This window comes from Macrobrachium rosenbergii, chromosome 40, assembly GCF_040412425.1.
Source record: "Macrobrachium rosenbergii isolate ZJJX-2024 chromosome 40, ASM4041242v1, whole genome shotgun sequence".
Taxonomy (NCBI): domain Eukaryota; kingdom Metazoa; phylum Arthropoda; class Malacostraca; order Decapoda; family Palaemonidae; genus Macrobrachium; species Macrobrachium rosenbergii.
In genome coordinates, this window is record NC_089780.1 from 10,365,367 (window position 1) to 10,385,197 (window position 19,831).

At 35.1% G+C, this 19,831-nt stretch overlaps 1 protein-coding gene across 3 annotated transcripts in view; it reads right to left on the reverse strand.

Moving 5' to 3' along the window:
- Window positions 1–1,246: 1,246 nt before the first annotated feature.
- Window positions 1,247–19,831, reverse strand: part of LOC136826117 (PDF receptor-like) — a 154,796-nt gene continuing 136,211 nt past the window's right edge. For 2 of the 3 annotated variants that reach the window (XM_067083100.1, XM_067083099.1), the window contains exons 10-13: window positions 15,593–15,678; window positions 14,139–14,322; window positions 12,006–12,103; window positions 1,572–1,819 (exon numbers count right to left, since the gene is read on the reverse strand). In XM_067083100.1, the coding sequence (XP_066939201.1) occupies window positions 1,720–1,819; window positions 12,006–12,103; window positions 14,139–14,322; window positions 15,593–15,678 (468 nt within the window). In that variant the 3' untranslated portion in view covers window positions 1,572–1,719. Of the gene's footprint in view, window positions 1,820–12,005; window positions 12,104–14,138; window positions 14,323–15,592; window positions 15,679–19,831 lie in introns of all 3 variants that reach the window. The other variant, XM_067083101.1, reaches the window with a different exon arrangement.

Genomic DNA, 19,831 nt, shown 5'->3' on the forward strand with positions numbered 1-19,831 from the left:
TTTTAATTCGGTAACATGACTTAGGCACGAAGCGGTACAGAGCGAATTTACAATATTCTGGAAGCAATATACATCAAGCCATTCCACACTGGAGCAACGTACAATCTGGGGGCAGGTTTATATAGATACGGTAGTAATTTACAGGGCTAACTATATACACGATCAGGCCAATTTACGAATGTAAAAGACGAAATTCGTTGAAGTACCGAGCTTTCAGCTTTCTTTGAAGTATCTTTTGCTAAAACATACCTGGACAGTTTCTAAGGTGTGTAAAACTTTCTCTGACAGAGGTTAGAGCATTTACAAAGTATCTTATAATTCTTATAATAAATGGGATAAATTCCTTAAGGCTTATGGATACAAAATATAATGAAAATAAATTCAGCCGAGACGGCAGATTTCCACATCAATTACAGGATCTTTTGATTAAACAAAGACTGATTTTTATGAAAGCTCCCAATCATGAAAACTCACTTTCATAGCCATAATACAAACAGTCACATTCATTAAAACAGCTTTTCAAGAAACTTGGACAATTCTCAGATTTCTTTTCTTTGACAGGACTTGAAACAATTTCCATTTAGCAGGCAATGATGCGTCTTCCCATAATTCCAGCCATAAGTAATGAAGCAGTTTAATTCTATTAAAATGTGGAAAAAAAACCTCACTTTTAAAAAGCCACTGAAGAAACAGGAATCTTCAAAAAAAAAAAAGGGTAATGCGCAAAATATTTACGAAATGAAACAGTTTTTCATACGGAAGTAACTCTTTCAAGAAGGCCATTGATATGTGACAATCAATCCTTCCCGATTTTCGTCGTTTTTAGTTATGAAAAATTAACGTATTTTTTTTTGCGACGAGGAATAAATTCTACAAAAAAAAAAAAAAAAACAACCAACCACTTGTGAGGCAAGTATCCCATAAAACAAATATCCTGCTAAAAACTCCGACTGTTTTAGTTCAGAAACTACTGCTATTCAAGGAAGGTAACCAAGATCCAAGATAAAAAAAATATAATTCAATATCACAAAAAGATACTTCATATAGCTATCAATTAAGGGGCCATCTATCTAAACAAATAAAGGCAATATACAAACGAAAAACCATAGGTCTAAAAATACTTACATTTAATAGAGCAAATTGGACAATATTATTTATATCAGATATGGACCAGTTTTTAAAAGAATTACCTCATACAAAAACTGAAAAAAAAATCCAAAAAAGGTAAGAATCTCATATCACAGGATAAAAGTAAGCTTTTATTCAAGATACACATCCACACAGTATTACTTTACAAGTAAATCCACAGGTACTTAAAATATAAGTTGATTCGACTTTGGTACACAATTTCAGTTAATTACAGAATATACTTAAGGGCACTTAAAGGTTACGTACTAAATGACAACTGATACACTGAAGGACTTGGCCAAGTACCTCCCTGTATCGAGAGAGAGAGAGAGAGAGAGAGAGAGAGAGAGAGAGAGAGAGAGAGAGAGTCAGGGGTTGGGGAAAGACGATTAGAAGCAAGCAGAAAATTGACACATTTAATATTTACTTCGTCTTCTTCTTCCTGAAACCTTCCGTCCTTTGGCACCTGCACCAAATAAAGTTCCTGGTCAATTGATCGAACGACGTCTCTCGAATTCGCGGTCGAGAAAAACCGCTTTGGCCGTTGGCGAAGCGGAAAGACGAAAGTTACCATATTCATCCGGGGCTCCCTCACGGCGTTCGCTGATTGGCTGGTTGATAAGAGCCGGTGGAGTAGCTGTGTACCGGCGAGGAGGTTTTGCTGCTGTGTCCGAAGCGCTCGGAGATCCTTCTTTCGTGGATAAATAAACGGGGAAATAAGTAAATGAACGGATAAATTAGGGTCAGAAACATAACAGAATATAAGAGCTGTCAGCTGAAAGGTGTGATTAAATAAAATTGTAGGTAAGTGGAAAATAATAATGTAAATAGAAAGCATAAAGGAACATAAAAGAAAATCAATACATAAGAGGGAGATAATGAAGTACACAGAAAACACAGGAAAAACTAAAGAAAATAAATAAATCAGATAAGTGGAAAATAATAAAGTAAACAGAAAACATATGGGAAAAAAAATCAAAGCAGATAAATAAGAGAGATTAGTGGAAAAATAATAAAGAAACCAAAAAACGTTTTGGGGGGAAAATAAAAGGAAAATTAATAAAACCAAAAGGATGAATCTTCGTAAAAAAATAAGAGAAAAAAATTACTAAAATGGAGCCCGTCCTCGCTATTTTCAGTACAGGAAAGAACACCTTTCTGTCCTGTTTCCCAAAGGAATGAACAACTTCCTAGTTTATTTCTTCTATTCTATGGGGAAAGAACTCTCGGATTATTCTTATCCATTTTTCCTTCAGGGGAATAAACATCTTCCACTATTTTACTTTTCATTTACCTTACAATCTCTCTAAATGCCATTTACTTAGCTTCCTTGAAGTTAGGTATTAATCCGAGGACTCAAATAAACCACAGTCTTAAAGAGTCAATAAATTTTCTATAAACTGATTCCTATTCGAGATCTGCTTCCGTTTTTCATTGTATTATTTTAACCAGTCTTAAACTGTCAATAAATTTTCTTTAAACTGATTCCTATTCGAGAATGCTTCCAATATTCTATTTTAACAAATATTCATTGTATTGGTTTTTAACCATTGTATTATTTTAACAAGTCTTAAACTGTCAATACAGTTTTTTTCCTATTAAACTGGTTCCTATTCGTCTTAGATCAATAAATTTTCTTTAAACCGTTTTTCATTGTATCATTCTAACTCCATTTTCCTCCATATAAATTGGTTCTAATGCCAGAGATGAGGCAAGCTTTCACTGCATAGAATTTATTCAAAAATGCTTCCAGACTGACAACGATTACATGTGCAAATATGCACAGCATAACATACGTTAAACTACCAAGTCTACTGAGGCGTGACTTATTTCTTAAATTGCCATTTTCGTCTTGCTAATACCGGTATACCACCTCAAATTTCCATTTTCCATACTCACTTATTTCGGAAAATCTCTTTCACCTCCATTCAGGCGAATCTGAAAATCCCACCGAAAAAGACCTGCTATCATTTAAGACTCAGAAAAAAAGCAAGACACATGTCTTGGAAAGATCACTTGGGCCTGGCTAAGTATACCTCCGGTACTTCTTTGTTCCCTCCAGAGTTATGTAGGATTTACCCATCCTTCAGCACAGGATGGAGAACCTTCATATCCAATTCGTGATGATAAAGGTGAACGACAGATTTACGTATGATAAATAGCCTAGCCATTACCTCTGCCAAATTCAGTCTTAAAACTGCTGCGGCTCTTGAGGGCAGTCTTGCGGCTTCAGTCTTGTCATCAGTCAGGATTCGCACTCTGTAGGATACTTGTATGGAGTTTATTAAATTAAGTCTCACTCTGCTTCATTAATTTGAATCATAACCTGCTTCTTTCAAAAGAAACGTTTGTCATCGTTATCATTTAACGAGGTGACAAACCTTAATTTGTCTTACTTTCAGCGACCAAGGTTTGAGAGCAGAGCAAAATGCTGCCCCATTTTCCATCAAAAAAAAAAAAAAAAAAAAAAAAAAAAAAAAAAAAAAAAAATAAATAAATAAATAAATAAAAAAAAATAAAAAAATGGCGCGTGAGACAGCTTAGTAGAATCTACACTAAAAATAGATCCAAGCATGTGTCAAGATTCACGTGTATTCCTGAAGGTATTAGCAAAACATTACTTGAGTTATGCAGTTTCAGAGTCTTAATATTTCGTGGCCAATGGTGTACCAAACAGCTTACCCATTTGGAGCCAGTGAAGGAGCTTAACATCTTTTAAGCTAAACCACTGAGGATCACTGGGAGAGCTTAATAAGACTTTGCAGAGAAACTATATATTTTTTATACATCTTTTTGAAAGTCCGCAGGAATTTTTAACGTTTTCACTAATCCTGCTTACAGTTTTATCTGTAATTATGCTAATTCACTCTCTGATTCTGTAGATTAATCGAATTTAAAGTGTAGCTGAAATCAGAAAAGGGAGTTTAAATTCGACATTTTAAGTCGTTCATGATGACGTTGATTAATATATCATCTTGAATGGTTTAAGAGCTGACAGACTAGACTGCAAACATGCTAACTGAAACTGATTACTACTTCCAGCCTGTGCATGGTTGATCAGCATATGAAGAGATAATTACCGTATGGTAAATGCTATCGAATTAAATCGCTGATATTGGGTGAAATTTAAACAGGTTATTTGTGTGCTGTAAAATCGACTTACTGCCACTCACAGCAGTTCTGGAACAGAGCAGCAAGTAGTGAATTCCAAAGTACAATTTGGCACCATGGAATATTTGAGGGTATTTCTCCATTTTCCCCGAGATGTGGATTATCTAATGCAGTGAGACTATTATATATATTCACAGAGTTCTCAACATCTAGTGATTTCCCGGTACTTCTGAAGATCTTTTGTTCTGCATTCATTGCAATATTGTTCACTTGTCTGGGAGAAAGTAATTCTTTTGGTACCTAATTTCTTTTAGTTTTTTTTTTTAGGCAGAACAGCTCCAAGTGGTGGCTTGCCTTTCCACAACAAATTCAGATCATGGCGTGAAAATATGCTGTTCGGCCATATGCCAACAACTCTTTCAAAAGAGATCTTGCATTATCATCTTTAATACCTATGTCACGTCATGGAAATGAATAGGTTTCATCTACTGAAATAATAATGATAATAATAATAATAATAATAATAATAATAATAATAATAATAATAATAATAATAATAATAATAATAAAGGTAGCGCAAGCTACTCACTTTACAGAGTCAGCCGTTTTGTAAATGCATCACGACTTCACCCTACCCGGTAATACGGGCGGGCAAACAGGTTTGCAGGAGGAGGGTGGATGTGTCATGCCTCCCCTACCCTCCTGATTCCTTACCTACCCCGCCCCCACCCGGGGCGGACAAACAAGATAGTTCCGCTCAGATTTTATTATTATAGTTTAATTACCCTTGATTTATTATTCTTTTGGCGTTTCTGTTTTCACATGGGGATTCATTTCTGAAGAGTTTGTTAAGTAAGCTAATGACCTTTGAGACTCGTTCTTTGATAAAAATATGAGTGATATGGCGACGTGAAAAGGAACCGTTGGCACGAGGTTTCATCTACCACCTAAAAAATACCACAAAATTTAAGTCTGAAATCGACATCCTCGTTGTAACTTGGCACAAGGAATTTGCTTGCAATTCACCCCAAAAGTTCTGCAACTGCTTGATAATAACTGCATCCCTTAACCAGGAAAACTCACGCTTAAATGCCAAACCGTGATTACTCTTACAGCAATTTTAATATGCAGAGCATCAAAAGTATAATTTTTACTTTTTACAAGAAAAAATGGACATTCAGGAACTACAGATTGCCAAGATATCGTAAAAGGAGACTCATCTTGAAAGGTTCTTTTTCCATGTTTTAGCTGAAAGAGACTTGCTTCTGTTTTTGACGTTCGTGGGTTACGCCTGTCAGCTTCTGAAGTCAGCTGATGCTATTCAGGAGTTAAATATGAATGTCATTCAGTTCGGCATTTGTTTCAATAACTCGAGCCGGCGGAGAATCTTGGTATATTAAAAGGCAATGGGTAATTCGCTTCTTATTTCCCGGCAATGAACTCCGTGTTTATAAATTTGTCTGTCATCTAAGCTAGTATCAGCTTCTTTCAGCAATTAGCCTTTGCATGAAAATGTTTATTGAAAGTACCTTGACTAGGATTTCTGAGCGGTACGTAAGGTCCTAAGGCCAACACTTACGTACCTTCTCGATTCTTTCGTATATTGCCGTAATTTCTTGCGGTATGGGTACACTTGTTCGAAAATACTCCATAAACGATTTCTAGATATCTTCTCTTCTACTCACAATGGGTAATTTCTCAAGGTTTTCTGTGAATTTTACCGTAATAAATAAACTTGCAAGGTTTTGAAATACTGAGTGCTTTTTTAGTTTTCTGTAAAAGAAAACTATTGTGCCGGCTTTGTCTGTCCGTCCGCACCTTTTCTGTCCGCCCTCAGATCTTAAAAACTACTGATGCTAGAGGGCTGCAAATTGGTATGTTGATCATCCACCCTCCAATCATCAAACATACCAAATTGTAGCCCTCTAGCCTCAGTAGTTTTTATTTTATTTAAGATTAAAGTCAGCCATGATCGCGCTTCTGGCAACGATACAGGCTAGTCCACCACCGGGCCGTGATTAAAGTTTCATGGGCCGCGGCTCATACAGCATTATGCCTAGACCACCGAAAGATAAGATCTATTTACGGCGGCCTTGATTATTTGCTGTAGCGGCTGTACAGAAAACTCGTCGGCGCAATTTCTAATCGTTTATTTATCCAGTTTACTCTACAACAGTTTGATATCTGTGCTTTCCAGTAATTCGAGTTCTGCCGGAGTTTAATCATTTCCAAGCATGAAAGCACTTGATGCTTGTTTGGTGTTCTCTGTGCACTCAAATGGGAGTTTGCTTGTGAAGTGAAAAGTGAAATTATAAGAGACTCAGCTCCATGTTTAATCATTACTCTCTTTCAAGAGGGTCAGGCCTCACGAATCTGTCCATCAGAGTCTTGTATTTCCAGGAAAATAAATAAACAAACACTGCCCAAATAAATAAATAAAATCAATTAAATAAATGGTCTTTACGTTGTGGTATCTGTATTTATCACTGCCACCATTTGGATAAAGTTATTTGTTATTTTCTATGAAATAACAAATAAATAAGCATAACGAAAAAATAAGTAAATAAACATAACGAAAAAATAAATAAATAAACAACGAAAAAATAAATAAATAAACATAACGAAAAAATAAATAAATAAACATAACGAAAAGTTGTGTAAACATGATATAATACATATAAAAAAATAAAGCAAAACTGACGTTCACTTTCATATGAAAATAAGAATTATTAAGGAGAGATTTCAGTATGCGATGAATGCAAATAAATTCGCAGAAGTGAAAACAAAAAGCAAAAAAAAAAAAATAAAAAAAAAAATAATCAGGAGAAGCGAGGGCTTTTGGTCACGGCGCTGTGTGTACCCATATTATTCCATTTCATTAGATTTAAACGCCGACAAGATTGATTTAAAATTGTATACAATTTACATAACTGCTTGGTTACGGAGGCCTGATTGGAATGCATCAGTTGGCTGGCCCTCACTTTTATTCTTTTGATGCTGAATCTAAATCTAAATCTAAATGAATTTAGCTTTGGCGCTGCATTCAGTTAAACTGGGCAAATTTCGGCATTCAGTCAAATTGGGTATATTATTGTCAAGATTTGGCAGACTACCAACTAACTAAGTCTATTACTAATTTGTCGAAAATCGTCCATATTTTTCTCGAACTTGGTGATAATTCCATTCAATAAACAGAGAACTGAATAAAACAAAATGTCCACCAGATATTTAGATTAACTCTTTCCGCTGCATTCTCGGGCATTTTTCGGACCTACCACCGCTCACACGTGACTTCTAAGGTATGTTGTGAGTTTAAGCAAGTCTCAGAGACTACCCGTTCCTAATTTGGTATCCCGGCCAACACACGGTGCTAAAAATTCGCGAAAAATTGGGAGGATGACAATCACTTCAACGTTCAATAAGAACGAACACAGCTTGGTAACTGCGCTTCATCGGAACAATAATACCTTGGATTTTCACTCACAGAGAGGACTGAATTTCGGTTAATTTCATGACAGGGGTTTCTGAAGCAAAGCAAATTGAGGGTGAAAGCAAAGGCGTGAGATAAAGCTAGAAGAATGGCTTTTGAAAAGAATGTAGTCGGTAAAGGCTTTTAGAACCTAGTGAGGTCAATTTTTGCTAGACTTGACAACGAGACTGCACTGAGAAGTTTCATTAATCCACTGGTGTAAAAACTGATGTGATCTGAGACAAACATCCAGTAACATGTAGAACACCAAGAAATTAAAAGACCAAGTAACGAGGAATCAACGAAAGACCATTGATCAGAGATAAATGAATTGTGATCTATTTCTGTTTTGTTTCAGAAATAGATACAGAACAATCCAAAGAAATTTAAAACTATATATTGTAATGGAACAGCTAATTAACTCTGCATTTTGGCCCAAGAAAACGACAAGGCATACTTAAAAAAAAATAAAAAACGAAAACCACGCAATATAATGAGGCAAGAAATGATTTCCCATACTCCAAATGGCGCACACCTCCAAGACCAGCCATTATTAATATGAAATTATAAATTGTCTCTCATGCTTCTTCAAGATAAACGATACGAAAATCCTTCCAAACTGACAGACGTCAATCAGTAACAGAGACAGAGAGACACTGTTTTTTCTTATGCCTGTTTAAGGAAAGAATTGACAGATCTACCGACTGTCAATAGGCAGACTTATTATTCTTTAAAATAACATAAGAATTTGATTCCTGACTCGAATTACGCGAAGAAACCTTCAGTGTAGAAAAGGGTTTCATTCTACAGAATTACATCGCCGTCAACATATCAAGTCAAGTCTGACAAAAAATTTTAATTTTACAGAATAACGAAGAAAGTCGACACATTAAGAAAATGTCGAATTAAAAAAAAAATGAATTTCACAGAACAACGACTCACGTCATCTTGAAAAAAGTTACCTTACAGAGAAATCAAAATTCTGTAGAATAACGCTGACGTCAACATATCGAGAAATTCTTGACACATGAAGAGACACATTGTATTACGCAGGGCCACGCAAATCAGAGGCAGTACGAAATCCCGCGAACCAGGTCTTTCAATTCGGGGGAAAACCATTTCAAAGCGCAAGCAGATCGCCACAAGGCTTCCCACGCAACTGCGAGTGTTCCGGGTTGCAAGGAAAATTTTTGAGTGAGTTCGCACAGATAACCAGAGTTTTCCTGTATCGGAATACGAACACTGGGTTTCTATTTATCTTTTGTAAAATCGGTGTTTTTGGTTTTTTTTTCTTTTCTTTTCATAATGAATAGGAAATATGTGAAATATATGAGGTTTTAAAGTAATTTGTTGTTAGTTACGTAATCATCTCCAATTTCAAAACGATCAACTTCTTCAAACACTTGGGTACGATACAAGTTTTGCATAAAGTTTGGTTTGAGTTTACGATAAGGGCTACTGCGAAACAAATGACGACCACGCAATATAAAGAAATCATAAATTACGTCATTCGTCAATAATTCATCAAGTAAAAATAGCGAATAAAAAAAAAAAACACAGATTGCTGACTGATAAGGATCAAGTAATCAAGTAGGAAAGCGTATTGTTTATAGTGACAAATCTGCGATTCATACCTAGAATTGGGCGAAGCTTTCAAAACAAAAAAGGCTTAATTTTATAGAATAACACTGTCCAAAAAAAAAGCATTGATCCTATAGAATAACATTGACGTCAACATATTGAAAAATATAGACACCCAAAAATATTTCGAAATACAAACACTGATTTTCTATTTCTCTTAAGTATTCCGTATTTTTGGAATTTCATTTTCATACTCAATAGAAAATACATGACTCTTTAAACTGGAATATAAGATTGGACCAAAGGCCAAGTACTGGGACCCATGCGGTCATTCAGCGCTGAAAATAATGTTGAAACAACTGTTAGGATGGGATGGAAAGTAAGCTGGAAGAAAGAGAATATAAACGGAGGTACAGTAAAAGGAATGAAAGGGGTTGCAGCTAGGGACCGAAGGAACGCCGCAGAGAACTCAAGTAATGCCTACAGTGTACCGCAAGAGGCACACTGACAGCACTTTACTCAACCATTTTCCATTTCAAAACCAGTCACTTCTTGAACCACTTCCATATAATGAAGGTTTTCCAGTTTGATAAGAGAAAACTGAGCAGAAACTGGAAGGGGAAATAATTATCGAGGAATTTCTTTCAAAGGGATCGAACTGAAATTTCCATCCTTGGGAAGCTTCTGCCTAATATTCTAATTATTGGAAAATTGTTCGTTAGGAATTACCGACAAATCTCCGCGGATACTGATTTACTCTGTTTTTCCCTGATTCCAATAATCTTTCGTCTTCCAGAGGGAGATACGACGCTCGTGTTTTATCAGACTTTGCATATAGAACCTACAGGATTAGAAAGTCGTGGACTTCTAAGTTTCGTTTGTCTATTTCTATCCCTTTAAAGGGAGATATTACTACTGAATCTATCTATCTACCTATCTATATCCTTTTAACATTAAGCAATTTCCTTAATAATGTTATAGCCACGTACATATTTTAACTGCAGAATCGCAGATGAACCCCTGTGCAAACAACTTCCATACCATTAGCTGCTTATTACACCTACAAAAATGGCTCCAGCAACATGTCACTCCAGATTTACTTCAGTCCTGAACGCACTCTTGCGTCTCCTGGATATGAACGACCTCTTTCTCACGTTTCAGAATTATACGCTGTTTTCATCAACCCCTCGTCATCCGGTTTCCCTACACGTCCAGACCATCTCAGCACTCAGTGACCTATCTTTACACCTGAGTCAACCTTTGAGTCACTTCTTCGTATCATATATTTCAACCTTGTCTCAGACCCACTTTCATGCCACAGTGTCTTTCTTTAAGACATTAGTTAGTTTGAGAGAGAGAGAGAGAGAGAGAGAGAGAGAGAGAGAGAGAGAGAGAGAGAGAGAGAGAGAGAGAGAGAATTTGTCTCTCCCGTTCAGATATGCTCTCACATACTTCAATTTCATTTAACCGCTCTCAGGCATTTCAATTCTAAACCGTAAGTCTTTAAAACCAAACCACATTGTCATTCCATCGGTTCAACCGTATGTGCTTTTTAAAGGTCAATGTATGTTATATACACCTTTTATCCAAAACCTTGATCCTATCGTCCTCTCCCATGTATAAACCCACTATATTCTTCTATATCAATCCTTTTGTTATATTCTACTTTGTCAATCAGATCGAACATACGGATTTTCTTTTATATTATGTTTAGCCTGACGATTCACCCAGTTGCTTCCTACGTCAACAGTAACCTTCGTATCATAAAACTTTTATCGCCCATTCCCGGGACTGCTAGAAGCAACACTTACTCAAAACGTTTTACCGCATATTATTCACGAAGTGATAAGTCTGGAAACTCCACTAATTTTAAACTTATATGCCTGGGGCATCAGAGATTCCACTAATTTTCAACTTATCCCTCGGGCATCCGGGAAGTTATTAGGAAAGATTTCAAATTAAAACTCATGAAGATTATCACAAGCAATACCTTTCTTTGGGACTTTTTTCAATTTGAGAGAGAGAGAGAGAGAGAGAGAGAGAGAGAGAGAGAGAGAGAGAGAGAGAGAGAGAGAGAGAGAGAGAGAATTACCTCTCAGACGAAGATAACGCTTTTATATTATCGTCGTACTTTTTCAATTTATATACAGATGAAGATAACGCATTTTATATTATCGTCCACAGGAACAATACTTTTCTTTGGGACTTTTTCAATCTCTCAGATGAAGATAACGCTTTTATATTACCGCCAAACTTTTTCAATTTGAGAGAGAGAGAGAGAGAGAGAGAGAGAGAGAGAGAGAGAGAGAGAGATTACCTTTCAGTTGAAGATAACGCATTTTATATTATCGTCCACAAGAACAATACCTTTCTTTGGGACTTTTTTCAATTTGAGAGAGAGAGAGAGAGAGAGAGAGAGAGAGAGAGAGAGAGAGAGAGAGAGAGAGAGAGAGAGAGAGAGAGAGAGAGAAAATTACCTCTCAGATGAAGTTAACACTTTTTATATTATCGTCCACTTACCAATTTGGAATTATCACCTTATCGACACTCTTAAAGTTTTCGTAGAAAAATCTGTTTGCTAAAATGCAAAAGAGCAAATGAAATATTTAAGCAATAAAAATCTGATTGTATAAAACTCAAATTCTACTACTGATAATAATACTACTACTAAGACTATCTGTCAGGAAAAGTAGAAAAAAAGTGGACGTTTTAATACCTGTGCAGACGGAAAGAAGTCACAGACTGACGTCTGCTGTCTTCGATGTCTCTTCGGCTGTGGTAGTCTGACCAAGATTTCTTCAAGGCGGACTTTACCTGTAAAAAAAAAAAAAAAAAAAAAAAAATTGGAGTTTTCACTGGAAGGGTACCGTACCATGAAAAAAAGCTGGTCTTTATATGGGAAAGGACAGATAGACAGTCAGAAAGATAGACTGACTGACTGACTGACAGGTAGTCAGATGCACATACACATACATATATATATATATATATATATATATATATATATATATATATATATATATATATATATATATATATATATATATATATATATATATATATATATATATATATATATATATATATATATATATATATATATATACACTGCTTGCAGTTGTGATTTCCCCAGAACCGAAATACAGAAGAGGGTTGGCGTTTCTGTGCCAAAACTACGAGAGAAATGAAATGCAAATAACCTGGGATCAATCCCGACACTCCCACACTCGCTTCATGCAAACATTCGTGCGCCGGATTTCTATTTCGGGGACACGAATGAACTTTATGCGAATTTCTCGACGGTTTTTTTTTTTATCTTTTATGTTTCAGGTTCTAATGCTAAGTCACATATCGTTCCAGTGTTTTGAAAGTTGGTTTTAGTTTGTTGCTAATGTAAGTCTCCTAAATACATTTTAATGAATATTTAATGATCGATCCAAGCATTCCAGTTTCGGAGGATTTACTTTATACGATCTTTCCGATTTTTTTTTTTATTCGACATATCAAATTCTATACCTAAGCCACATATTATTCCAATAATTCGAACGTTTATTTCTATTTGTTTACTGATGTAAGTCTCCTAAGTACAATTAATGAACTGTCAATTTTAGATTCTACGCCTACGTCAAATGTTGTTCCAATAATTTGAACGTTAGTTTCAAATCATTACTAATGTTAGTCTCCTAAATGATATTATTGAACTAGTCATACCAAATTCTATACCTAAGTCAAATGTTGTTCCAATAATTTGAACGTTAATTTCAACTTATTGCTAAAGTAAGTCTTTCAAATACAATGAATGAATTAATTTCATATTCTGTACCTAACTCAAACGTTGTTCCAATAATTTGAACGCTTATTTCCAAGCACAATGAATGAATTGGACATTTCAGACTCTGTACCAAAGTCACACATTGTTCCAATAATTTAAACGATGATTTCAATCTAATACTGATGTAAGCAAGTATCCTAAATAAATCTTACTGAATACTTGATGATCGACTCAAGCGTGGCAAATCCACTAAAAATAGATTTCAAATTATGCTTCCCGATTCAAATTCCGGAGAAATTTTCAGGAAAATCACGAAGCAGAATTTGCAGTCTGAACTCCTCTAATAAAAGGACCCACAAAATCTTCAGAAGGCCGCCAAATTATCACCTGACCAACGAACATGAAAATTGCGCAAAATTCGAAAATTGTTGACGGGGAAGAAAATAAAAGGGCAAACGCAAAATCAAGATTGGCGTCATTTCGATCTGTTTGGTATTATAAACCTGTACGTTTGTCTGCCGGCGCTATACTTGTTTGCAAGTTTTTTTTTATATAAATCACATCGTACAAATCTCTGTCTATGCTGACCGTTTTCTACGGTCATCGACACCAAATCTCTCTGGTTAACTGCCTGGGTTTTCCGGCCTCTGTACTTCGTGTCCCTCAACTCTGTCTGCAAAATCAATTAAGGAATCCTTGTCTAATATCTCTTTAAAAAAAAAACAGTCACAGATTCAATTTCGCCTTCTTCCGCATTCGGACTGAGAGAGCAGATATATTAAAATGTAAAGTAACACACACGCACCAATATCTATTCATTCAAATCCCAATATGGACACTGGAGTGCGTGTTCTGAATTAGTTAAAATGAAATAAAAGGTAGGAAGGAGCCAGGGCGGTTGACAAAGGAGTCTTCGGTGAATGAGGAGATAAATGATTCCCTATTCAGTTTGTTGCTGGAGATAGAAAATTTAATGATTTATACATAAAAAAAATATATATAAAAAAATATATATATATTTAAATATATATACAGAATATATATAATTTTATATATATATATATATATATATCTCACCTCGTTGTTCATAAAGCAGTATATAAGAGCGACGAAGAATCCCTGGTACGCCGTCAGAAACGTCGATACGTACGTCCACACGGCGAACTTCAGCGGGCTACTCTCGAGCGGGGAATGCACTATCTGGAGGGCATTCGTGATGCCCAGCAAGGGCAGGAGGACGATGGCAGCCCGCGCTGCTTTCCTGAAGGAGGAGAAGAAAAAAAAAGTTGAGGATACCTTATTTTAACCAGACACTGAGGAGCTGATTAACAGCTCTCCTAGGGCTGGTCCGAAGGATTAGATTGATTTCACGTGGCTGAGAACCAATTGGTTACCTAGCAACGGGACCTACAGCTCATTGTGGAATCCGAGCCACATTATAGCGAGAAATGAATTTCTAGGAAGCTTTTATCGTTATTCAGTTTAGTAATGAACTCATCTCTCACCACGTTTTGTTAGAAATTAGATATTTACATACATGAAGTAAAATCAAGAAGCTTAGTCTTTCACCTTCAAGTCATGTTAACGCAATATGATTAGCAATGTACAATTCAAACAATAAAGACTAAACGGCACATGGAATACACTTGAGAGAAAGTGAGAGAAAGGGAAGGGTTTTATGATATTTCTATTGTGGATAATGCAGCGTTGAGATTGAAGGATGGCTTGGCAATGGAAACTGGCCACATGTCAGTTCCATATCCTTCATGACAAAATTTATTTACGGCCTTGGGGACAAAGGACCTTTAAAGGGAATCATCAACAATTAGCTGAGCAGCTGCCACAATCTCTCGTAAGAGTTAGACTACTGATAATGTTCTTTGAGCCCTAAAACTGATTGATGTTTTTATTCTACTTTTTTCTATGAAAAATCTAACTTGTAACATATCTGAGATGTTCCACTGAATTTCAATGATGAATGTACTAGATGCAACACTTCTGTGTGACCTAATATAGATATTATATTTTACTAACTGACCCTTTTTGCCCGATACTTTATCCATGTAAGAATTCTCTTTTCGTATGCCTACTTTAGTATGGAGGCTTTTAAGTAATATTGTTTGTTTGTATATATATGTATATATATATAAAATTTATACATACACATATAATATATATATACAAATATATATATATACACATATATAAATATATATTATATATACATGTACATATACATACATACATAAATTATTAATCATCTGATCAAACATCCTAGGTCAGTTGTTCCCATAGCACAAACCCACACCCCAAAATACTGTACCTTTAGCCACAATCAGAATATTAGGCAATTATGAAACACTTTGTAATGTCTCTCTCTCTCTCTCTCTCTCTCTCTCTCTCTCTCTCTCTCTCTCTCTCTCTCTCTCTCTCTCCTGTACTTTTTTAGTCTGAGGTAACTGTCAATTGTTGTATAATGGCTGTCGGTGACTGTCTGTGGAATCTGTCAATTTTCAAATCCTCAATCCTACCTGATTTGATGAAGTTCAGACGAGAACGAAGCTTTCAGCTTCGTGATGAGAACCCTTAAGATGTTGAGCAGAAATATCAGGTTTGTCTGAAAATTGAAGAAAAAGTTAGGAAAAATTTATTATAAATCATACAAATAAAAAAATAATATATGATTTCCTTTTTTCAGTCTTGATGTCAGTTTGACTGACATGATCTTGTTTTAAGATCATGTCAAGGCGAGTGCTTGCGGGTGCTTTCAGACATTCAGCTCTTGGCAGTCAAAATTTAGCTTAAATTTCGATGCATGCAACGCCACAAAACCATGTTTCACGAATTCAGTAACTAAAATATGCAATAAAAGAATATTTTGCATATAAAAAAACCGTTAAAAACAATCAAGATTTTAAGTCAAAATTCCGTTTGAAAAATCGCCGAAAAATACGAAAATAAATGTCAAATATTAAAAGGTTAAATAAATCAATTTAAATACAATATTTTTGGGAGTTTTGCCTTCTTTACGATATCTTCTTTTTGTTCTTTATCACCTCACGTGATAAAGAATCTTAGAGTGATATACTGAACTGTATACAGAACGCCCGTGTCTGTGGAAAATGATATATCCAGACTATAGCGAAAGAGGAAAGAGGCCTAACGCTTAGATAATTTTACTGGAAAAGTTAGAGAAGAATGAGTCACCAACTAGAAATGATGCAATGAACACATCACTACAATACTGTAGTGTCTGTGGTTGATAAGGTTTCAGTCTTATCTGAATCACATCGAAATCAAAGCCAGTGGTCGGTGTGTATTGGTGGGCGCCCTGAGACTGCAGGCTCAGGCAAGTCTGTTCTAGGTATTAGAAACCTTCCGACGTAATCTAGGTACGGGTATTGAAATGATATTTTCAGTGCCGTTCAGAATGCTTAGGGGCTTTTGCTCCGATATTGGGAGATCTGTATTTGGTTTCACGATAATCACAAGAACGTATGATCGTCTTCTGGATAGGGTATTTGGGTTATACATATATACATACATACATACATATACATATAATATATATATATATATACATAAATATATATATATATATATATATATATATATATATATATATATATATATGTTTATATATATAATATATAAACATAATATATATATATATATATATTTATATATATATATATATATATATATATATATATATATATATATATATATATATATGTGTGTGTGTGTGTGTGTGTGTGTGTGTGTATTTTCTCTTTTGCTGATTTATCCTTTTCATTATTGGTTATTTTCATCTAGCAGTTTTTAAGCTTAATTTCCTCTTAAGACTGTTCCACAAGAAATGTTGATCATTTTCCAACCAGAGACTCCTCCTCCTCCTCCTCCTCCTCCTCCTCCTTCTTCTTCTTCTTCATCATCTTCTTCTTCTTCTTCTTCTTCTTTCTTCTTCTTCTTCTTGAAACTTTCAAAAGAGACGCTTCTCAAGAACATACCGTTGCCAACTCCGTCTACGTGACCGGAAAACCTTACACTCACACACCCACTGATCCATCTTTAGAACCTTGGCAACTTTTTATCATTATTCCGTCATGTCTCTACATCTCTCAAGCTTTTGAGCTGTACTGTGACACTGATACAACACTTCATCTTCATCAGCTTCTACCTTTTTCTCTTTCTCCTTTGCAACTGACATTCTCTTCACTAAAAGAGGATTTATTTCAATGTTCCCGTCCTACTCTATAGCTGAAGAATCCATAGCCTCTTCTCGCCTACTCTGTGTTGACCCCTAAATCTGTATCGAATGGAGTTCTTCTGTTGTTTCATCATCAGTCCTCGCTCCAATTTAACCATTTTTGCCTCTGCCATCCACTTGTTAATTTTCGCGTTCGTCTTCCTCTTCCTGCAAACACTTTCAGAGCTTTCACCGATCTCCGCTGATTCTGCTGAGTTGCTGACTCAGTTATTCCACTGCATGAACTTCTTGGGTCTTTTATTTTATCTGCTTCTCCCCTCATTCGATCCAGACGAATATTAAACGGCCATACAATTTTTTTTTTTAAATCCATGAATTATATCTTTTATTTTATTTTCCCTTCATTCGATCCATGAGAATGTTAAGCAGTCATACAAACATTTTTTTTAAATCCCTGAATTATATCTCGTACACTTTAATCTACATCCTGAAAATTGTTTCCAGGTTCATAATTGCCACATTTCCTCACATTTCCCCCCATTAACATTACATTTCCTCACATTTCCCCCCATTAACATTACATTTCCTCACATTTTCTCCATTAACATTACATTTCCTCACATTTTCTCCATTAACATTACATTTCCTCACATTTCCCCCAATTAACATTACATTTCCTAACATTTCCCCCAATAACATTACATTTCCTCACATTTCCCCCAATAACATTTCCTCACATTTCCCCATTAACATTACATTTCCTCACACTTCCCCATCAACATTACATTTCCTCACAGTCTGATTAAAAAAATTTTTCCATAAACCTTCGCGAAAATCTCGAAAAAATAGTTTTCATCTCTCTACTTTGCCTAACAAGTAATTACCTTCTTTAAATGTAGAAATGTCACTTGGCCTCTTTAATGACTTCAAGTTTTTTTAATTCATGTTCTAATTAATGTAATTTCGGTCGATGACATCCGTTTGGAGATTTTTTACATCACCAAAATTAATCTGATTTTTTAATTTTTTGTCGCTAAGGTTCTTTACTTCTGCCTCATTTTTTTCTTCGCTAAAATTTTGTTCTCTTACTGAAAACATCTTGTTGAATTTTGATTATATTATCTTCCAGGTCAAAAGCATCGAGGTAATAACGGTTATGGTACACACACATATATGTATGTATGTATATTATATATATATATATATATATACATATATATATATATATATATATATATATATATATATATATATATATATATATATATATATATATATATATATATATATATATATATATATATATATATATAATTGCTGGCAACTTAGTGAACTTTCTGGCTTTGGAATTCAAGATGAAAGAAAAATGGAAACAATATTAGCATAGATTTAAGAGTGAGATTGAGGATTCACCCATTCACCCTAACAAATAATGGATCTTGGGAACGTACAAGAATGACAAACACTTCACAGCCAAAACAATGTTGGAGACATTTTCAAAACAATGTTGGAGACATGTTCAAAACAATGTTGGAGACATGTTTAAAACAATGTTGGAGACATCTTTAAAATAATGTTGGAGACATGTTCAAAACAATGTTGGAGACATTTTCAAAATAATGTTGGAGACATGTTCAAAACAATGTTGGAGACATTTTCAAAATAATGTTGGAGACGTGTTCAAAACAATGTTGGAGACATCTTTAAAATAACGTTGGAGACATGTTCAAAACAATGTTGGGGACATCTTTAAAATAATGTCGGAGAAATGTTCAAAACAATGTTGGAGACATTTTCAAAATAATGTTGGAGACATGTTCAAAACAATGTTGGAGACATTTTCAAAATAATGTTGGAGACATGTTCAAAACAATGTTGGAAACATTTTCAAAATAATGTTGGAGACATTTTCAAAACAATGTTGGGGACATTTTCAAAATAGTGTTGGTGACATGTTCAAAACAATGTTAGAGGCGCATGTCATTAATGCGTGCAGAGAGAATAAACTTACAATAATAAAAATGCAAGCTAACACATCAACAGTTCTTTAATGCTGGTCAAACTAAAGCAAGTAAGATGGCCATATCCCCACTTCCGGTCTTCCAGGCAAAGGCCTATTTCACTAACCAAAAAATACCTAGAATGCCTCATTGGCCTTGTGTCTATATTAATCTATATATCTGTACTGTATACCAGCTATTATATTTAAAAGAAACACAACCACACTACTCTTATACCAAAAAAGGAATGTGTTTATGATAATAACCGAGGCATATTAATGCATAATAAGATTTTTATAAGTTAATTTATAGAGACACATTACCCAGTAATTATCCACTGTGAAACACATGCAGGTGGCATTCCATTACATATCTGATTACCCGCTCACTGGCGTAATATTTGCATATAGACGGGTGATATTAACCGTCAAACAAACCCCAGAGCTATGTAACGTTGTGTATATAATCTTGTATATATATTTGAGGGTAACTATATAAGCTCGTGCTCTATATAAACCCGAACCGCTTGGTCGATCTAGATGAAATTTTGCACGCGGCCC